This window comes from Stegostoma tigrinum, chromosome 6 (genome assembly GCF_030684315.1).
Source record: "Stegostoma tigrinum isolate sSteTig4 chromosome 6, sSteTig4.hap1, whole genome shotgun sequence".
Classification (NCBI taxonomy): domain Eukaryota; kingdom Metazoa; phylum Chordata; class Chondrichthyes; order Orectolobiformes; family Stegostomatidae; genus Stegostoma; species Stegostoma tigrinum.
In genome coordinates, this window is record NC_081359.1 from 94,559,390 (window position 1) to 94,578,308 (window position 18,919).

An 18,919-nucleotide genomic window follows, 5' to 3' on the forward strand; every position below is an offset into this window, starting at 1 on the left:
CATCCCATGAATGAACAGAAAAGAAATCTAAAACCTCAAGCTTTTGCCCCAACAGTATCATCATTCAGATGAAGATGGAAACTCTCTCATTCCTTGTCTCAGCAGAATATACACAAGGCAGTAGCACAATTCACTTGATGACTGGGAAGAGGCTCCTTAACAGACAAAATGCCACTACAATTTTAACACACGACAGTTTACATTTAACAAGCAATAACAAAGGTAATTAAGGAACTCCACAGATAAGCTAAATTAAGTGAATGAGAGCACACACTAAGTATATACTTTGATAGGGTCAGCAGCCTTTCTCTTGGCTGTTTGCTATCTGTATGACTGACTTATGGATGACACAGGCAACAAGGAGACTGCCTGAAAAAAAACACACAAACATATGAAGCTAATTTCAGGGACCCAATGACCCTCAGTTCCAAACTTTCCTTTTGCCATCCAAATATGATCCAAATCCTTCCAACTCATTAACTCATTCACAATGAAAGTTCATGTTCATAAATGAATATAACTCAAAAAAAGTGTTATTACAAAAACAAAAAAGGCCTATCTCATCAGTGGCAATAGTTAAGGCAACCACAACTTGTATCAGTAAATGTTGCTGGGGGAAGGAGAAGAAACGTGAGGCCAACCCTTCATATCTGATCACTGTGATGAGACTCACTGGAAAGTGGAACATGTGCATGTGTCATTTGAGGTAGTTGTGAAGCCCAATCCTGGAAAATGGCCTATCCATGCATGAAGGACATGCATGAAGCATGAATGAGCTGTCACAGGATACCAGGGAACTGTTGAAGCATAAAGGAAGAGAACAATCCATGGGAAACACAAAGTGAATATGATCATTCCTAGCAAAACCACAAGGACACAAAACCAAAACAATCCTGACTTCTTTCTGCTGAAGCAGTTGAAGGTGCCAAACTCTTTCACATCATGTTTTACCCTATCGCTGCAAAAATGCGGCTTTTAGCAACTTCAACAGCCAATAAATAATGTAGCAAATCAGACGAAGCCAACATCCGATTCTACGCACTGAAATAAAAACTAGCAAGATGAATCCAGCCGTGTATTTACAGTGAATTGGCCCAGCCAAAATAATATATTTGCTATGGTGAATTAAAGACATGCTTTCATACTTTAGCAATAACAACATGTCCAGAGCTTCCAAATATCAAAGTAAACATTTCTTGGTCTCATTTAGAATACTGGTCTCCCTGCTATAGGAAGGATGTTGTGAAATGTGAAAGGGTTCAGTAAAGATTCACAAGGACATTGCCAGAGTTATGGGTCTGAGCTATGGGGAGAGGCTGAATAGGCTGGGGCTATTTTCCCTGGAGTGTTGGAGGCTGAGGGGGTGAACTTGTAGAGGTTTATAAATTCATGACAGGCATGGATAGGGTAAATAGACAAGGTCTTTTCCCCAGGGTGGGAGGGTCCAAAAATAGAAGGCAAAGGACTAAGGTGAAAGGGGAAAGATTTTAAAAGGGACCTAAGGGGCAACTTTTATTTGCAGAGGGTGGTGACTGTATGAAATGAACTGCCAGAGGAAGTAGTGGAGGCTGGTAAAATTACAATATTTAAAATGTATCTGGATGGGCATATGAATAGGAAGGGGATTTAGAAGGATATGGGTCAAATGCTGGCAAATGGGTCCAGATTTATTTAGGATATCTGGTCAGCGTAGACAAGTTGGACTCAAGGGTCCGTTTCCATGCTATATATCTCTGTGATTCTATGACCATTGGAAAAATGCCGAGAAATGTATCAATCATTCCTCAATTAATATAAAATTTAATTATTTGTTTGACTGCAAAGACAAACAATACTGCATCTCCCAATATTTTAATAGGGTGAAGTCATTTGGCAGGAGGTGCAGCCATAAACATATTTAATGATTGAACAAAAATCAGAATGGCAGAAAGGAAAAATAAGCCAAAGTCCAAAATCAGAATTAATATTATGCAACCTAGGAATTTACTTCAGAGTTATCCTTGTTGAAATGTAATCATGGATAAATTCTCTCAAGTAGAAAAGGTAACCATTTTTCTGTTATGATTTTGTTTTAAAGCTGTGGTTTTTCAACTGGCATGCAGCAAATGTAGACACACTTCCTTGGGCCTCTGCAAACAATGATATACTTTCAGGGACCTCTCTCATAACTCTAAAATTTCACTCTCAATTTCACTGGCAGAATTCAACAGGCTGTTAAAATCAGCAATGCTGTTGCTTTCCTGCATGTTGAAATTTTAACCTGTTCTTTTGCAGGCAATCAGGGAACCTGGCAGACTAACAATCAGCTTTTTATGAATAAACTGCAGTCCTCAAGAGTCTATTAATCCTGGTTTTATTTGAACTAAATATTATTCACCGTATCATTTTGGCGATAGGGTGCTGTGGCTTTATCGTGTAGTTTTGGGATGCTATTGGCAGGCTACACAGACAATATTATGAATGTTCTTTTTCATGTCGTAGCAGTGGTGCTTCATGTTGCTCATTTCGTGTCACTTCCTGGAGAAGTTGTTGATGTTGTCTGTGACTTTGATCTCTTTTGCTTCACGAGCTCCAAAATGAATCAAAATTGGACACTGTTCCTTGCCATTCATTTGCTTAATGGTTTCATTCTCAATGATGGAGTCTCAGCAACAAGTTTTACCAGGATCCAGGCTTTGAAGTTTGGATCCTGTAAATGTACAGTTTGTCCCTTCAATAGCTCAAGCAGTTTTGGCAAGTTTGTTGAAGTGTTAATCTCTTCTACGTGTGCGTCAGTGAATTGCTGACTGATTTCCTTCTCATCATTTACAGAGGCTCTGACGTTAATTTTCAAAGCTTCTCTAGAAATGGAGGGCTTGATGAGGTCTCATGTGGCAGACTGGTCAAGAAGTTAGGAGTTCATGGGATCCAGGGCAATTTGGCAGATGGGATCTAAATTCGCATCAGCGGCAGGAAGCAGAGGGTTACTTTTATGACTGGAATCCTGAGTCCAGTGACGCATCGCGGGGTTCAGAGACAGAGAATGTAGGTGGTATAACCAATAAGTTGACAGATAACTCAGAAGTTAGTGGTGTGGTAAACAGCAAGGAGAAAGACTGAAGCTGCAGGATACCAGAGATGGTTAGATGGACAGATGGGTAAAACAGTGATAGAATCACAGAATTATTGCGATGCAGAATGAAGCCTTCTGACACATCATATCTGCACTGGTTCGGCCATTGATCAGGCTGTATAATCTAGCTGCACTATCCTGCCTATTCCCCATTTCTTGTACACCTTACTATTGAAGAAATCATCCAATGCCTTCCTGAATCCTCAAAAAGGAATTTATCATGAACAATGGAACTTAACCCTGGAAAGTGTGAAATGATGCACTTTGAGAGGTCTAAGAAAGCAAAGGAGCAAATTCCATTTGTCATGATAAATGGTAAGAATACAGAGGATCAGATGGCCCTTTAACTGAATGGCCACAGACTCTTGAAGGCAGCAGGAAAGGTGGTTAAGAAGGCATATGGGATACTTGTCTTTATTAGTCAAGGCACTGGCAACAAGAACAAGGGTATTATGATGAAGCTATTAGATAGGCTACAGCTGGAGTACTGTGTGCAGTTCTGGTCCTCACACTCTTAGAAGGATGTGACTGCACTAGAGAGGGTTCAAAAGAGATTCAACAGGATGCTGCTTGGGCTGGTGCGATTCAGATATGAAGGCAGACTTGATAGGCTTGGTTATTGTTCTTAGAGCCGGGAAGGATGAGGGGGCGATCTGACTGAAGTGTACAAAATTATGACGGGGACAGGATGGACATGAAGAAAAGTTTCCCCTTAGAGGAGTCTATAACTAGATGGAGCAGTTTTAAGGTCACAGCAGGAGGATTTAAAGAAAGAATATTTCCCCTGGAGGGTGGGGTTATCTGGAATTCAGTGTTGAAAGGGTAGTAGAGGTGGGAATTCTCAATTTAAGAACTATTTAGAAGAATACTTGAAATGTCATTGCATAAAAGGTTAGGGGACAAGTGCTGGAAAGCAGGATTAGCATAGATAGGTGTTTTATGAGCATCAGAAACATAATAGGTTAAGGGCCACTTACTATGCTATGTATCTTTATGTCTCTACGAGATCAGTCCTGATGTATTCCTGGCTATACAGTATCAGGATCATTTACTGACAATGTATCTGTAACTCTTCACATATTGGTAGTGTCACCTCTAACCCTTTTGAGTTTTGATGGTGCTACACTCATTAGGTAATGGATCTTTAAATCTAGATCTTTTACCTCATGGTTTCTCATGTGGAAACACTGACTCTCACAATTCATTTCCTCGTTTGTATTTCAGAATTATTCATCATTCTGAAGCCTCTAGGGTCTTGCTGGAGCTCTACACGAATTCTTCTTGTAGATCTGCTCCAGTGGTTGATGGCCACTCTGCACTGTGAGCTTTTCGTCATAAATTTCTGTCCATATAATTTCTGACACTGATGCATGACTCTTTCAATGTCAGCACATCTTGACTCAGCCTTACACATGTCAATGATATTGGTCTTCCCTCTTGTACCAGGGTTGGAACAAAGAACAATACAGCACAGGAACAGACCCCTTGGCCTTCCAAGCCTGTGCCAAAACATTTTGCCCTTCCATGCTAAAGCTGCCTTCCTTTTCATGTACTTGTCCAGATGCTTCTTGAATGCTGCTATTGTGTCAGCTTCCACCGCAACTTTTGGCAGCGCATTCCAGACACTCGCCACCTTTTGACTTTCCAGTCCTTTTGTAGAATCATCTACGTACAGATGTTGTAGACATGACCTTTTCAATTAAATATTTTGGTATTTTGGGGTGCTTAGCCTTCCAAATGAGCTAATCCGGCAGCCTTCCATTTCGGCCCCTATATTTACATTGTCTGGCTTCATTTTTCTAGTTGATTTTCGAATCTACTCCACACTAGACTCTGCTCACATTTAGTTTTCTTCTGACGTACAAAATAGGACTATCATGTTACATCTTATGAATCCTGTGATTGAAACTAATCATACTTTAAAATGGTGAAGCTTCATTGTGTGCATTTCTCTCTGTGTTGGCAACACACTGAGGTAGTGCTCCACAACATACAACCGCAGTGTGACAAACAATGAGGCAGCATGGGGTACACATTCATGTAACTGGTTTCGAGCTCTTTACAAGTAGTGCACCAATCTGACAAGGAAGCCACCAGAATATCTCAGCCAGGCTAGCTTTTGATGGCAAACAGAAATAAACCAAGAAGAGGAATGTAAAGTTATGCTTACTTCAAACTTCCTGATGTTGGAGTTCCTTTGTGACCCAAGAGAATCACCACATTTGCACTGACCATGATGTTTTTTCATCCTATTTTGAAACTCTTTGTGATCTTATGAGGTCTGTTCCATTAATGTTTCCAGTGCTGAAGCCCCTGACAGTCAAAATCTAACCCTGACTGCCTGGCAGCTCATGAGTGTGACAGAAGCGATGTTGGTGCCCAGGAAACCATGTAGTTCCCTCCCTGTGCAACTAAGAGTTCAATGACAGGCTTTGATATTAGCTACATACAGGGCAACAGGTCAATCATTATGTGTATAAGTCAGCAAGAGAAATAGGGGAATTTTAACTCCTAACCAAAATTGGCTGGGATTGGCTTTGTTTGATCTAATAATGTTAGAAACCTGAACCCTGACCCCAACTCAGCAATTTTCAGTTCTGACAGAGGGATACAGGGGACAGACATTCCATAAGACAGTTTGCAATTTAAATATTATAATCAGACGTTGTGAATCCTTTTAACCACCATGTTAAATGTCAGTCTAGACAGACAAGTCTTCTGGGTTGCAGGAAAGCTGTGCAGGGCCTGGCCACTTCTAAAACCACGTCAACCATCTCAATCTGCTGGGCTACAGTCGAGTACTGGGGACAGAAGAATACACCAACAGCTTGTGTCTTGGAATTCAGCAGGAGCTGAGCCAGTTCTGAGTAAGTGTCACTGGATCCGAAATGTTAACTGTTTTTTCCTTCACAGATGCTGCCAGACCTACTGTGCTTTTCCAGCAATTTCTGTTTTTGTTCTTGAGCCTTTGGTGGCCCCAGATCTCCCAATCCCTAAAACAGTCCCTTCTCATCCCTCTATACCTTTGAATTAATATGGCCCTTCGAGCTCGCTGTGCCATTCAGTAAGATCACGGCTGATTTGATTTTAATCTCAACTCTACACTCCTGAACATCCCCCATAATCTTTTATCCCCTTAGTAATCAAGAATCTATCTACCTTTGCCTTAAAAATATTTAAAGATGCTGCATCCACTGCTTTTTGAGGAACGGAATTACAAAAACTCTCATCCCTTTGAGGGAAAAATGTTTCCTCATCTCTTTTTTAAATGGGCGCCCCTTAGTTTTAAACTATGACTTAATGTCCATCCCAATGCGAAAGTTACAATAGATCCTTAAACACCTAGAATATGTCTGAAATCTTAAAACTTCAACTTCAAAGACCTTGCATGAGGCAGGCCCCTTCAATAATCAGACACAGTCACATTGCTGAAATAACTCCACAGAGGCCGAAAGCTTGTGACCTAGTCACCCTTAATCTACACATGGACAGTCCTTGACACTGATCTAGTTCCCTCAGAGCCAGCAGGATGACTGACATTCCTGTTCTTATCTGTCAATCAGGGCTCCCTGATTAGAACAGATTAACAGCCCCATCAGGGAACTCACTCTATAAGGTCCACCTGACCGACCTTGTTACAACCACTACAATTTAATTCTAATATTTATATGTGAAATTCCAGCGTTGTTACTGAACAATTAATCACAGGAAGAGTAAAGCTGGAAAGAACTAATTGTAAAAAAATCTAAATTATGCAACATGCTTGAGCTTGGGCAGTTATTTCTGTTGCTGTGACTAATTTAATACTGATATGTGTCAGCTGTAGTTTCCAAGCATGGGGATTAGTGACATGAACTACAGAGGAATCCCTACCACATCAGGGATGAGTTAGTTCATTTGTAGGAAATCACATTTCCCAAGCAGCTTTCCTGACTGAATGCTTTGAGCATGTCCAAGACTGACATGTTCACAACTATTAAGTACTCAAATCAACTTTTGCCCTCAAGACAAAAACAGGAGTTGCTGTAAAAGTTCAACAGGTCCAGCAGCATCTGTGAAGAAAAATCTGAGTTAAGGTTTCAGGGTCCAGTGACCCTTCCTTAGTTCTGAGGAAAGGTCACCGCATCTGAAACATTAATGCTGATTCTTCTACACAGATGCTGCTAGACCTGTTGAGCTTTTCCAGCAATTTCTGTTCCTGTTCCTGGTTTACAGCATCCGCAGTCCTTTCAGTTTTTACCCTTGAGACTCTCAGTTGACCTTTGAAACTAATTCCCAAGTGTCCTCAGGATACAGAAATCTACCATTTTTGCTTTTGAGCTCACTTAATAACTGAGCTTCCACAGCCCTGTGTGGAGAGAACACCAAGGATTCATTAACCTCCATGAAGAAGTTCCTCCTTAGTTCAGTCCCAATTGGCATGCACTTTTAGAAAGCCTAACCCAAGGGAAACATTCATTCTGCACCCAACCTATCTTGTTCTTTAAAAAATCTACAAGTTTTAAAGAGATAATCTTCTACTAGATTCTTCTAAACCTTAGAGAATACAGATCCAGTCTCCTCAATCTCTCATAAGACAGGCTCACCATTCCAGGAAATCTGGTGAACCTCTGCTATACTCCTTTTGGTTTTCCTAATTCATTCTATTTAATTTTGATTTGATTTATTATGGTCGCATGTACCTAGGTACAGTGAAAAGGAGCAAAAATTAAAGCTCATTTTCATAGGAGTTCGGCAAAGATCGACTACTGGTGCTGAAGTCCCCATTCAAATCCTTGCTGCCTGGCTTCACACTTCATTTTCTCTTTTAAATTACCTGGAATTTCGGATTTCCTTCAGCATTATCATTTCACAACATGCCACTTGCAATTTAACCCAGCTATCTGGCTGACTAATGTCCTTTAGTGATAGAAATCTGCCAGCTTTACCTGGTCTGGTCTGCATGTGACTCCAGACCCATAAAAATGTGCTGGGCTCTTAACTGGGGATGGACAATAAATTCTAGTCATGACATCCAAATCTCAGGAACAAATCAAAAAGAAATGGTGCAAGTTGAAACAAAACAGGGCAATATTATTAACTAATACATTGTCAATTCTATCCATGAACATTTTGTTTAAAGAAACCCAGAATTATTTCGGTGCACTCTTTACTCTAAATTAGTGCAACTTCAAATAAAAAAAACAGAGAAGAGCATATGCTTTAATGTTGAGAAGCCAAGTCCAGAAACTAATATGTAAGCAATTCTGCACGTACTCAGGCTACACTCTAAAATAACCAGGCTCCAACAGACTAATAGAGTAAAGGGAGCATCTGTTCCTTCAGTAACATGAAACACATGTCAGATTAATTTGAATTAAATCTACTGATACTGTCCTTTTCAGAGCCCAAGCTTGTCTGTCCTAATGATCCTTCTAGCTGATTACCTTTACATACCAGGCAGACTACTGCCGTGCCCACGTGCTTGAGATGAGCAGATACGATAAGGTTTGTGCAGCAGGTAGCTTCCAAAAATAGAAACATAATTCTTTTTATGTCATTGTTGGGCATAATCTGGCCTCTCACTGGATGTGTGCGTCTGTGTGCCTGCAACGAGGATCAGTGCATCACTGTGCTATCTCAATTCGCATCCAACCAGCAGATTAGCAGTTCAGATCTCTGGTCCTGCCTGGCCGCTTATTGCGACTAGTGCCCCATATGGTGAAGTTGTTCATGATTCTGAGAAGAGTGCAAATTGTGGGATAAGGCTAGGTGCGGAGGATACTGTTCAGGCAGGGGTTTCCAATTCTTCACCAGTGTGTACATCATGTTTAAGGCTAGCTCAACCAGTGGTGCCAACTCACTCTTGATCTTCAGCAGTGTTTCCCAACATATTTCCTGGTGTCATCTCAGTTTAATGGCCTTGCTTACACGTGACACAAGAGTGAATATTTGGGGATTGGAGAAAAGTGTTTGAGGATTGGACGGCAAATGAGAAGGATGGGGATAGACTTCTGTGGCAAATCCAAAGTAGGAGTGCTGGATGTTTTACATCCAAAAACGAAACACACCTTTTGGGAGGCTTATTTTCCGGCTGGGAACAGCCCTCAGGTCATCTTAGAATCCCTACAGTGTGGAAGCAGGCCATTCAGCACATCAAATCCACACTGCTCCTCCAAAAGGTCTCATCCCCAATCCTATCCCTGTAATCCTGCATTTCCTATGGCTAATCCACCTAACCTGCACACTACGGGCAATTTAGCATGACCAATCCAGCTGAACTGCACATCTTTGGACTGTGGGAAGAAACCCACGCAGACGCTGGGAGAATGTGCAAACTCCACACAGACAGTCACCCAAGGCTGGATTCAAATCTGGGTTCCTGGTGCTGTGAGGCAGCAGTGCTAACCACTGAGCCACCGTGCTGCCCCTGCCCTTGAGGCTACACCCACCATAAAGGGGGAATGAAAAGTTTTAAAAATCAGCAAATATTCTGCAGCTGACAGTATTCAATTTAAACTCCATGACAGTCACTGCTGACTTGGAGCCTACAATGTCAAAATTTCATCTCACATTACAGAAATCTTGCTCGAGACTTTTCCCAAACTCATTACTTGAGGGTCACAGCAAGAGGGCAAAGATACAAGGCACAGATACTGAACTGTGGCCCGGTGACTGCAGGAGGGAGGACAGAATATTGAGGGAAGGGAAATACCAAATCCACAACAAAGAACACAAGATAAAAATTTAGAATTAAGTCACAAATGGATAAACCAATTTTTCATAATGATTAAATGCAATTAAATTATTAACTGTTGAGCTGCACGTGACTGTGCTAGAGTATAACACAGATTCAGTAAAGATTAACTAGAAAAATGTGACCTTTTCATTTCAGTATCGAGTGGTCAACCCATTGTGTATGGGGAAAAATAGACACTTTCAAAGCTTTTCATCTTTCACCCCTCAAGCCATTTCACAAGAACATCAAGGACAAAACCAATATGTACACTATATGAGTGCTGACTGGTTGGTAAGTGGACTCTGATTGGTACAGGTGTCACCATGATGAATGCACTCGTTAGATGCCCAGACATACTGGGCACTTTTCTGGACCACAATCGACCAACATGGAAGTCCCTGGGAATGGGGTCTAGGCCCAAAATATCAGCTTTCCTGCTCCTCTGATGCTGCCTTGGCCTGCTGTATTCATCCAGCTCTACATCTTGTTATTTCTTATACAGTTAGGAATGATCTCTTGGTCCTACAGGAATGCCCAGTCTATCTAAAATAACTCTGGAAGGGTAAGGCATCTCAAGGGTGAAACTGGTTATTCATGCTGAAGTGTGGCGTACGCTACTAACAGGATATCAACACCATAAAACCATAAGAAGTAGGAACAAGAGTAGGTGACTTGGCCCCTTGAATCTGCTCCACCATTCAACAGGATCATGGCTGATCCAACATTCCTCACATTCATTTTCCTCGTAACCTTTGATTCCCCAACTGATCAACAATCTAACTATCTCAGCCTTAAATACACACAAGCCCACAGCTCTCCAAGGCAAGGAGTTCCCAAGACCCAGTTCCCAAGATCCCTCTCATCTCAATCTTAGGCTGGCATCCCTTCATTGTGAGATTATGGCTCCTGGCCCCAGACTCTCCCATGAGAGGCAACATCCTTCCAGTGTTTACCCTTTCAAGCTCTTTACAGTCATATAAGAAGAATCGTTCTTTTAAATACCAACGTGTACAGTCCCAAACAGCCTTTGCTTGTAAAGTGAAGCTTCTAAGATCTGCCTCTAGTGAAAAGATTTTTGTTTAGATAAGGGGACCAAAACTGGTCAAGCCAAAGAGACGCTCTGTCTATCACACACATTAATAATACGGAATATGAATTTCAGTGCTGCAATTGATTAGGCCATATTTCTCAAAGATGATCAGATTCTATCAAACCATATATCCTTTTGGCTGTTCATAACAAGCTAGGTACTGAACATACCTAAATAGCCTGCACCAGCAAAACTCAAAACACAGGGTTGGAAATTCGATGTGATTCTGAAATCGGACAACACTTATGCACAGTAGATGCGCAAATAAGTCTGCTGACAAACAATTTAGGATGTTCATGTTATTCTCTCACAGTATGTGGATGTCACTGACAAGGTCAACATTTGTTGCCCATCCTTGACTGCTCTGAAATGAAGTGGCTTGCTCAACCATTTAAGAGACAACTGCAATACAGAGAGTCTGGAATCACATGTAAACTAGCGAAGGTAAAGATGACCAATTTCCTTCTCAACAGGGCACTAGTCAACACAGTTGCTATGATGTTCAATGGTAATTTCATGGTCACCATTAATCGGACCAGTTCTCAATTCCAAATTTATGATTACCTGAATTTAAATTACACCAGCTGCCATGTAGTATTTGAACTCATGACTCCAGATGATTAGCAATGGCTCCTAGGTTATTAGTCCCATGACATAACCACCACCTCCCCATGTTTGCAGCAAATGTTGTAGAACTTGAGTCTTCCCTGAAGAAGTAAAGCAGCCTGAAGCTTATTGCCATGTGGTACTTACATATATCCTCGAAATCGGTTCAGATCGTTGTGTGGCTTTTCACATTCAATCACACTGTTAAACTTCATGGGATCAAATTCTGTTTCCTAAACACAAAAAAGGAGGGAAGGAAGAAACTGTGTTATTCATGTTGTCTTCAATTTAAACATTGCATTGGAAAAAAACAACGGAAGGATAAAACAATATTCTAATCACCAGGTCTTACATTTTGGGCGGGAAGTTAGGCTTTAGGTCTGGAACACTGCCCATGACATTTTCCACCTGGAGACAATCTCAAGGACCTGATCCCGGGAGGGGGAAGGAGAGGTTAGGCCAACTCGAAGTTTTTTGTCATCCTCTGTTCGGATGTTGGGGTCTTGTCCAATGTTATTACTCTGGTCCAATTTTCCCTGAATTGGCCAATCAGGCCCCAGGGGCAGGTTCACTGTTCAATTAAAGATGGCAGGTGGGTTCTCAAAGCAATATAGTCCGTTGTTGGTGCTTTAATATGGCCGGTCAGTTTGCTTTTCAGTTGATAGCGGATAGAGAGAGAGAGACAGACAGATAGTCAGAGAGAGATGGAGTGCATGAGACACAGTGAGACAGCGAAAGGGACAGAGAGAGATAGACAGACTGAGAGATCAAGGCAGAGACAGGAAAAGAGGAATAGAGAGACAGATGGAAAATGTGAGATGCAGAGAGATTGAGAAAAGGACAGAGAGATGGGAGGGGGACATAAAAATAGACAGAGAGAGAGAAAGACATAGAAAGACAGACAGAGAGACAGAGAAACAGGAAAAGGGACAGAGAGCTAGAGAGTGAGACAGAGAGATGGAAAGGGTCGGAGGGAGTCAGTGAGTGGGAAAGAGAGATAAAGAGGGGACAGAGAGATAAAGAGGGGTCAGAGAGGTAAACAGAGGACAGAGAGAGAAGGGGAAAGAGAAGCAGAAAGATTATGGAGCAGTACAAAGTGGCTGCAGCTGTCAAGCAACTGAGGAGGTGTGACGAGCCCTGAAATCAGGAAAAAACGGGAGGTCTCAAAGCCTGCCTGGAACACTATCCCTTAAGTCCGCCACCTGCAGACCATCTCCAGGATCTGATCCCAGGAGGGGCAAGGAGAGATCAGGCCAACTGGAATTTTTGAGTTAACTCTGTCATTTGGCCTTGGTTACAAATAACTGAATCATGTCCCAGCTGCCTATGGGCTGCTTGTATCTCCAATACTGCCTTTGGGAAAATGGCCTGTGGGTGAGATGATGCTGACAAACTGGCACACCAAGCAGTGATGCCAATTTGCAAACATGTCCCACTATATACTCACCCCATACATGGGAGTGAATATTCCATTCCTTGGACATCCTGAAGACAATTTCCTTGAACTAGCATTTGACTGTTTCAGCTTCCTGATGGATAGCTGGCACCTTCAGTGTTGACAGAAAGATGAGAAGCCACAGGTCCGATAGCACCAGATATGGGATTAACAGAGCAGCGGTTCACAAATTTATAAACTCTCGTTGTAAATGGGATCGGTCATACCAAATGTCCATCCACATTCTTAATTTTTTACATTTACCTCCTTCTTATCTCTATCGTACCTAGTCCTTTGGATGCCTGGTTTCCTTAATCCAGATCCTACTTTCAATAGATATAACACCTGAAATCAATGATTACACCACCTTAAGGTTGCAGTTTTTAAACCATGAGCTATTTTCACTGACAACGTACCAAAAATCTATCCTAATTGATCGAAGAAAATGGATGTCTAGTTTTTGGACTTTACTTTCGATAAAATCACATTGCTTGTCAGATACACGCAGTTGGGTGCTCCAGGACATTGCATCTCTACAACAGTGAAGGAATGCCAATAGAGCACCAACATGCTTTGGAGAGGGTTCAGAGGAGGTTTACCAGGATGCTGCCTGGACTGGAGGGCTTATCTTATGAAGAGAGGTTGACTGAGCTCGGTCTCTTTTCATTGGAGAAAAGGAGGAGGAGAGGGGACCTAATTGAGGTATACAAGATAATGAGAGGCATAGATAGAGTCGATAGCCAGAGACTATTTCCCAGGGCAGAAATGGCTAGCACGAGGGGTCATAGTTTTAAGCTGGTTGGTGGAAAGTATAGAGGGGATGTCAGAGGCAGGTTCTTTACGCAGAGAGTTGTGAGAGCATGGAATGCGTTGCCAGCAGCAGTTGTGGAAGCAAGGTCATTGGGGTCATTTAAGAGACTGCTGGACATGCATATGGTCACAGAAATTTGAGGGTGCATCCATGAGGATCAATGGTCGGCACAACATTGTGGGCTGAAGGGCCTGTTCTGTGCTGTACTGTTCTATGTTCTATGTTCTATGTTCTATGCTTTTTCTGTCCTTCTCCATCTTAGCTATAGAGGTCAAGCAGGTTTGGAAGGTGCTGCTAATGGAGCCTTGTCAAGTCACACACCATCTTGACTTACAACAATGTCACCCTTCCTTCATTGGCTCTGGGTGAAATTCCAACGGCACTGTTAGTCAACATCACCAGTTCTGGTCAGTAAGGAAGTCTGTCTCTGCACGTGCACACACGGCACTCATTCAGTCCAATCCATTAAGGAAGCTAATTTCCTCAACAAAAGGTCAACAAAGGCCTAAAGAAGTGAAACCTCACTGAAGAAATCAGAAATGTCCAAAAAGGATCATTGCAGTTTTCGAGAAACAGAGTCTTGTCTCATTTCTCTTATCATATTTAGGTTGAAGAAAATGTTTCCATTATATATCTAGGCTGTTAGAAAGTCATGTCTCCTCATTCAATATCACTGCTACAATCTGATTGACCATCTTTCTCTCTCACAATAAAGGGCACTGCTTTAAAAACAAACTCCTACCACTCCACCATACCTTGTACTGACTGCAATGTACTTCATCCTGCCATAACATGACAAGCTCAAAGCTTGACTCTTCACGATGAAGTTCTCATGAAAATATTTCATGCCAATAATTCCAGGTCAATAAACTGGCCTTTTGGAACAGATGTTAGAAGTTGAAAGAAAAATCTTCTTCGGAACTTTCATTATACACATTTCCCCAGTACAATGTTACCCCCAAATATGCATTGCAATATTAATTAATATCAATATTACCATCATCTTATTCACATGTCTCAAATTAAGAAAGGTTACAAAGGTGTCATTTGTGCTGCTGACTAAAAGGGGAATCTGGTTTCCTTTAGGTCCAGAAAATTAGTCTGTCGGCTTTCTCCAGAGATATATGTATTGGAACAAGGTCTCAATCAAAGAGATACAATGGAAGGATAATGATAGTAGAGGTTTTCACCATGAGCAAAATCCACCAAAAGTCTGACTGATTAACTTATAGGATAAACATCAAAGTGGTGTAATAGCTTATGGCAAAATTGTTCTTGATACTTCTTTCAACAGTTACATGCTAACGGGTTCAGAGGGCTTTAAGACATGTTTTCCTTAGATAGGAAAATTTACTTTTTTTTTTCAATTTTCAGTGTGAAACTTAAAATGAACTGGCTTATTTAAAAAGAAAAGCTTCCAAATGTTACCTCACATTTGTATGTAGAAACCATCAGAATCATTCAGAAATAATTAAGAAAGCACAGCATCAAGCATGTATCTTTCACAAAACTAAAACAGCAATATTCCCCAAAATAAAACGTGTGAAACTGCACACTGATTCTCTGTCCAGGCAATGCACACAGAGTAGATAAGTTATTGCTTGGTTTCCAACTCTGATGAAGTGTTTGTACCCTGATCACGAAGCTACCTTTTCTACTAAGAGTTGGTTGCTGACTTAATATTTCAGCATTTTCCAGTTTTAGAACAGTTTAAAATGAACAGCAATGAGATTTTTTTCTCATACATGTGGGAAGTAGTCCAAGGCATTAGATATGACGCTCTTAGGATAGAGATATTCAGGTCAGTAAAGAAGTAATGGAAAACCACAGTTTTGACTACAAAGCTCCTGTGCACATGAGGGAGTTCGATCCCTAGACTTTAAAATCTACATTTCCAGTCATTGTACAAGCAGGAACAACAATGTGATATTTTCAACAATGCTTCATTACAAAGTCACAAGGCCCAGGTGCATTTTCTTCTGGGTTGATTTTATATTAACTGTATTCAGGTTGTGGGCATTAACTGGTGACACATTAGAGACACTACAACAGGCAGATTAAAACTGGATTAAGAAGTACATGCTTGCAGTATGTAATTCTGTAAATAAATATGAGAAAGTGTGTAAAGATTAATTCCAAGTCAATAAACTGGCCTTTTGGAATAGATGTAAAAGTTGAAAGGAAAATCTTCTTCTGAACTGCCATTATACACATTTCCCCAGATCAACATTACCCGCAAATATGTAAGGCAGTATTAATTAATATCGGTGTTACCGTAATCTTGTCACTGACCTCTCTACCACTAACCTGTCTACTCTCTTTCCCTTGTACCGGCTGCCAATTTGACTCCTCTCTTTCATGCAATATGGCTCTTGCACTCCCTAACTGTCTTCATTACTCTTGATTAATCCTGCAGTATTTCATTGCATGAGATGCCATTGTTCCTTCTTCAATATGTCACTCAATCTAATTTTTTCTTTGTGTACCTCTCTTTCTGAAGGATATTGCTCATTCCCGCCCTGCTTGTGTTATGCACAATAGCTCCTTCCTTTCTCAAAGTACATCCCACTCCCCTCTATTGCTGGTTTACACTTTAAAGATCTTTAAGCAAGCAGCTTTGAAATAGTTTCAAAAGTTTCGGAATTTGTCTTGTCTCACTTACTTGGGGCATGTGTCACCTTGGTGTGAAAGAAGCTACCGTAAGGATTGGGAGGGAAATAGGCAAAGCTTGTAGTAAGAAAAGTGAACAACACAGATGAAAAAATTGAATACTTTGGAGAAGATGTAAACTGAGGATGAAACAAATCAGCCCAAAGCATCCCTAAGTGACGCTCCAAGCACACATTTACACCAAGTAGTAAAACAAACAAGAAAGACGCACATACAGGAATCTTATCTCCAATGCTAATTGCTTCTAACAGTTCTGTTTGGTCACCATTAAGCACATGATGGTATGATGAATAAGAAAACCAGATGGAAATACAATCATAGATATTAGATGAAAATTAATATAAATGACTGGTTCAAAATGAAACTACAGAACTGGGAAACAGGAGCAGAAAGAAAATCATGAGACATGGTCAACAGGAACACTTCCCTGTTGTCTCAATTATTACAGATCATCAATTCAACATTTTTTTTCATCTCTATCAGATATATTGTAAATAAAAGACAACTTGATGGAATGATGAACTCTATCTACTGGAAGTGAGGGTACCGATGTGGAATATAGGCCCTCTCAATCCAGCCTGTAGCGATTATGAGACACTGGGCCAAGCCCGCTCAAATAATGCATTAAGCAGCAAGCTCACTGGCGTCATTGATGACTGATGACTTACTAAAGGTCACTTTTTTTAAGAAGTGTTTACATGTAAGGAAGTTTCTGCAAATATTGACACATCTAGGTAAAAAAATGATCTAAAAATGGAAGTGAGTGTTTTGGGTGGTTTGGGCGTGGGGAGTCTTTTAAGCCACTCTGATGAATTTTGGGAAAACCAATGGGGCAAAATTGGAACTCTGGTGAAATTCAGTCAACACTCAGAGCAAAAGACAAAGCCTTTTAGAACCAAAAGTTCTTTCCAGCTAATAGCTGGAGCCAAGAGTATTTACATTGCAAAACCAAAAAATGAATGGGCCTTGTCTCAAGTGACAAAAACACTCAGGTTTAAACACAAGGAACAGCGGTTACAGGCAGTCCATCATGTTTGTACAGTGATGTGAAGAGGGAACTAAAAAATTGCCAAATGCCATACTTCTGGCAAAATCTCAGAATGTGAGCAATATTGAGTAACTTTTAACATTGCTTCTTTGAGCAGACATTGATTATCAGGTCCACTTAGCAAACAGGCAACGAAAAAGGCTCTCATCTTGTAATGAAAACAAGTAAAATTTTTGGATCCTACAAATAGCCAGCATGGAAGGGTTTGGAGGGATATGGGCCAAGCGCAGGCGGGTGGGACTAGTTTAGTCTTATGTTTGGCATGGACTGGTTGGACAGAAGGGTCTGTTTCCATGCTGTATGACTCAATGAGAGACTCTCTTATTTGGCTGGTGCAGATTTGGTTAAGATTCTCAGGAACAGCTCTCTCCTCCGACAGATTCTGCTCACTTGTTACGTGTGCTTCCAGTATTTCTATACGAATATATAGAACATACAGCATAGAACAGTACAGCACAGAACAGGCCCTTCAGCCCACAATGTTGTGCCGACCATTGATCCTCATGTATGCACCCTCAAATTTCTGTGACCATATACATGTCCAGCAGTCTCTTAAATGACCCCAATGACCTTGCTTCCACAACTGCTGCTGGCAACGCATTCCATGCTCTCACAACTCTCTGCGTAAAGAACCTGCCTCTGACATCCCCTCGATACTTTCCACCAACCAGCTTAAAACTATGACCCCTCGTGCTAGCCATTTCTGCCCTGGGAAATAGTCTCTGGCTATCAACTCTATCTATGCCTCTCATTATCTTGTATACCTCAATTAGGTCCCCTCTCCTCCTCCTTTTCTCCAATGAAAAGAGACCGAGCTCAGTCAACCTCTCTTCATAAGCCCTCCAGTCCAGGCAGCATCCTGGTAAACCTCCTCTGAACCCTCTCCAAAGCATCCACATCTTTCCTATAATAGGGCGCCCAGAACTGGATGCAGTATTCCAAGTGCGGTCTAACCAAAGTTTTATAGAGCTGCAACAAGATCTCACGACTCTTAAACTCAATCCCCCTGTTAATGAAAGCCAAAACACCATATGCTTTCTTAACAACCCTGTCCACTTGGATGGCCATTTTAAGGGATCTATGTATCTGCACACCAAGATCCCTCTGTTCCTCCACGCTGCCAAGAATCCTATCCTTAATCCTGTACTCAGCTTTCAAATTCGACCTTCCAAAATGCATCACCTCGCATTTATCCAGGTTGAACTCCATCTGCCACCTCTCAGCCCATCTCTGCATCCTGTCAATGTCCCGCTGCAGCCTACAACAGCCCTCTACACTGTCAACGACACCTCCGACCTTTGTGTCGTCTGCAAACTTGCTGACCCATCCTTCAATTCCCTCGTCCAAGTCATTAATAAAAATTACAAACAGTAGAGGCCCAAGGACAGAGCCCTGTGGAACTCCACTCACCACTGACTTCCAGGCAGAA

At 41.4% G+C, this 18,919-nt stretch overlaps 1 protein-coding gene across 3 annotated transcripts in view; it reads right to left on the bottom strand.

Moving 5' to 3' along the window:
- The window catches only part of atp10a (ATPase phospholipid transporting 10A), a 351,086-nt gene that overhangs the window by 78,492 nt on the left and 253,675 nt on the right, over positions 1 to 18,919 (bottom strand). For all 3 annotated transcript variants that reach the window (XM_059646782.1, XM_059646783.1, XM_048533506.2), the window contains one exon: positions 11,674 to 11,759. In XM_059646782.1, the coding sequence (XP_059502765.1) occupies positions 11,674 to 11,759 (86 nt within the window). The remainder of the gene's footprint in view (positions 1 to 11,673; positions 11,760 to 18,919) is intronic.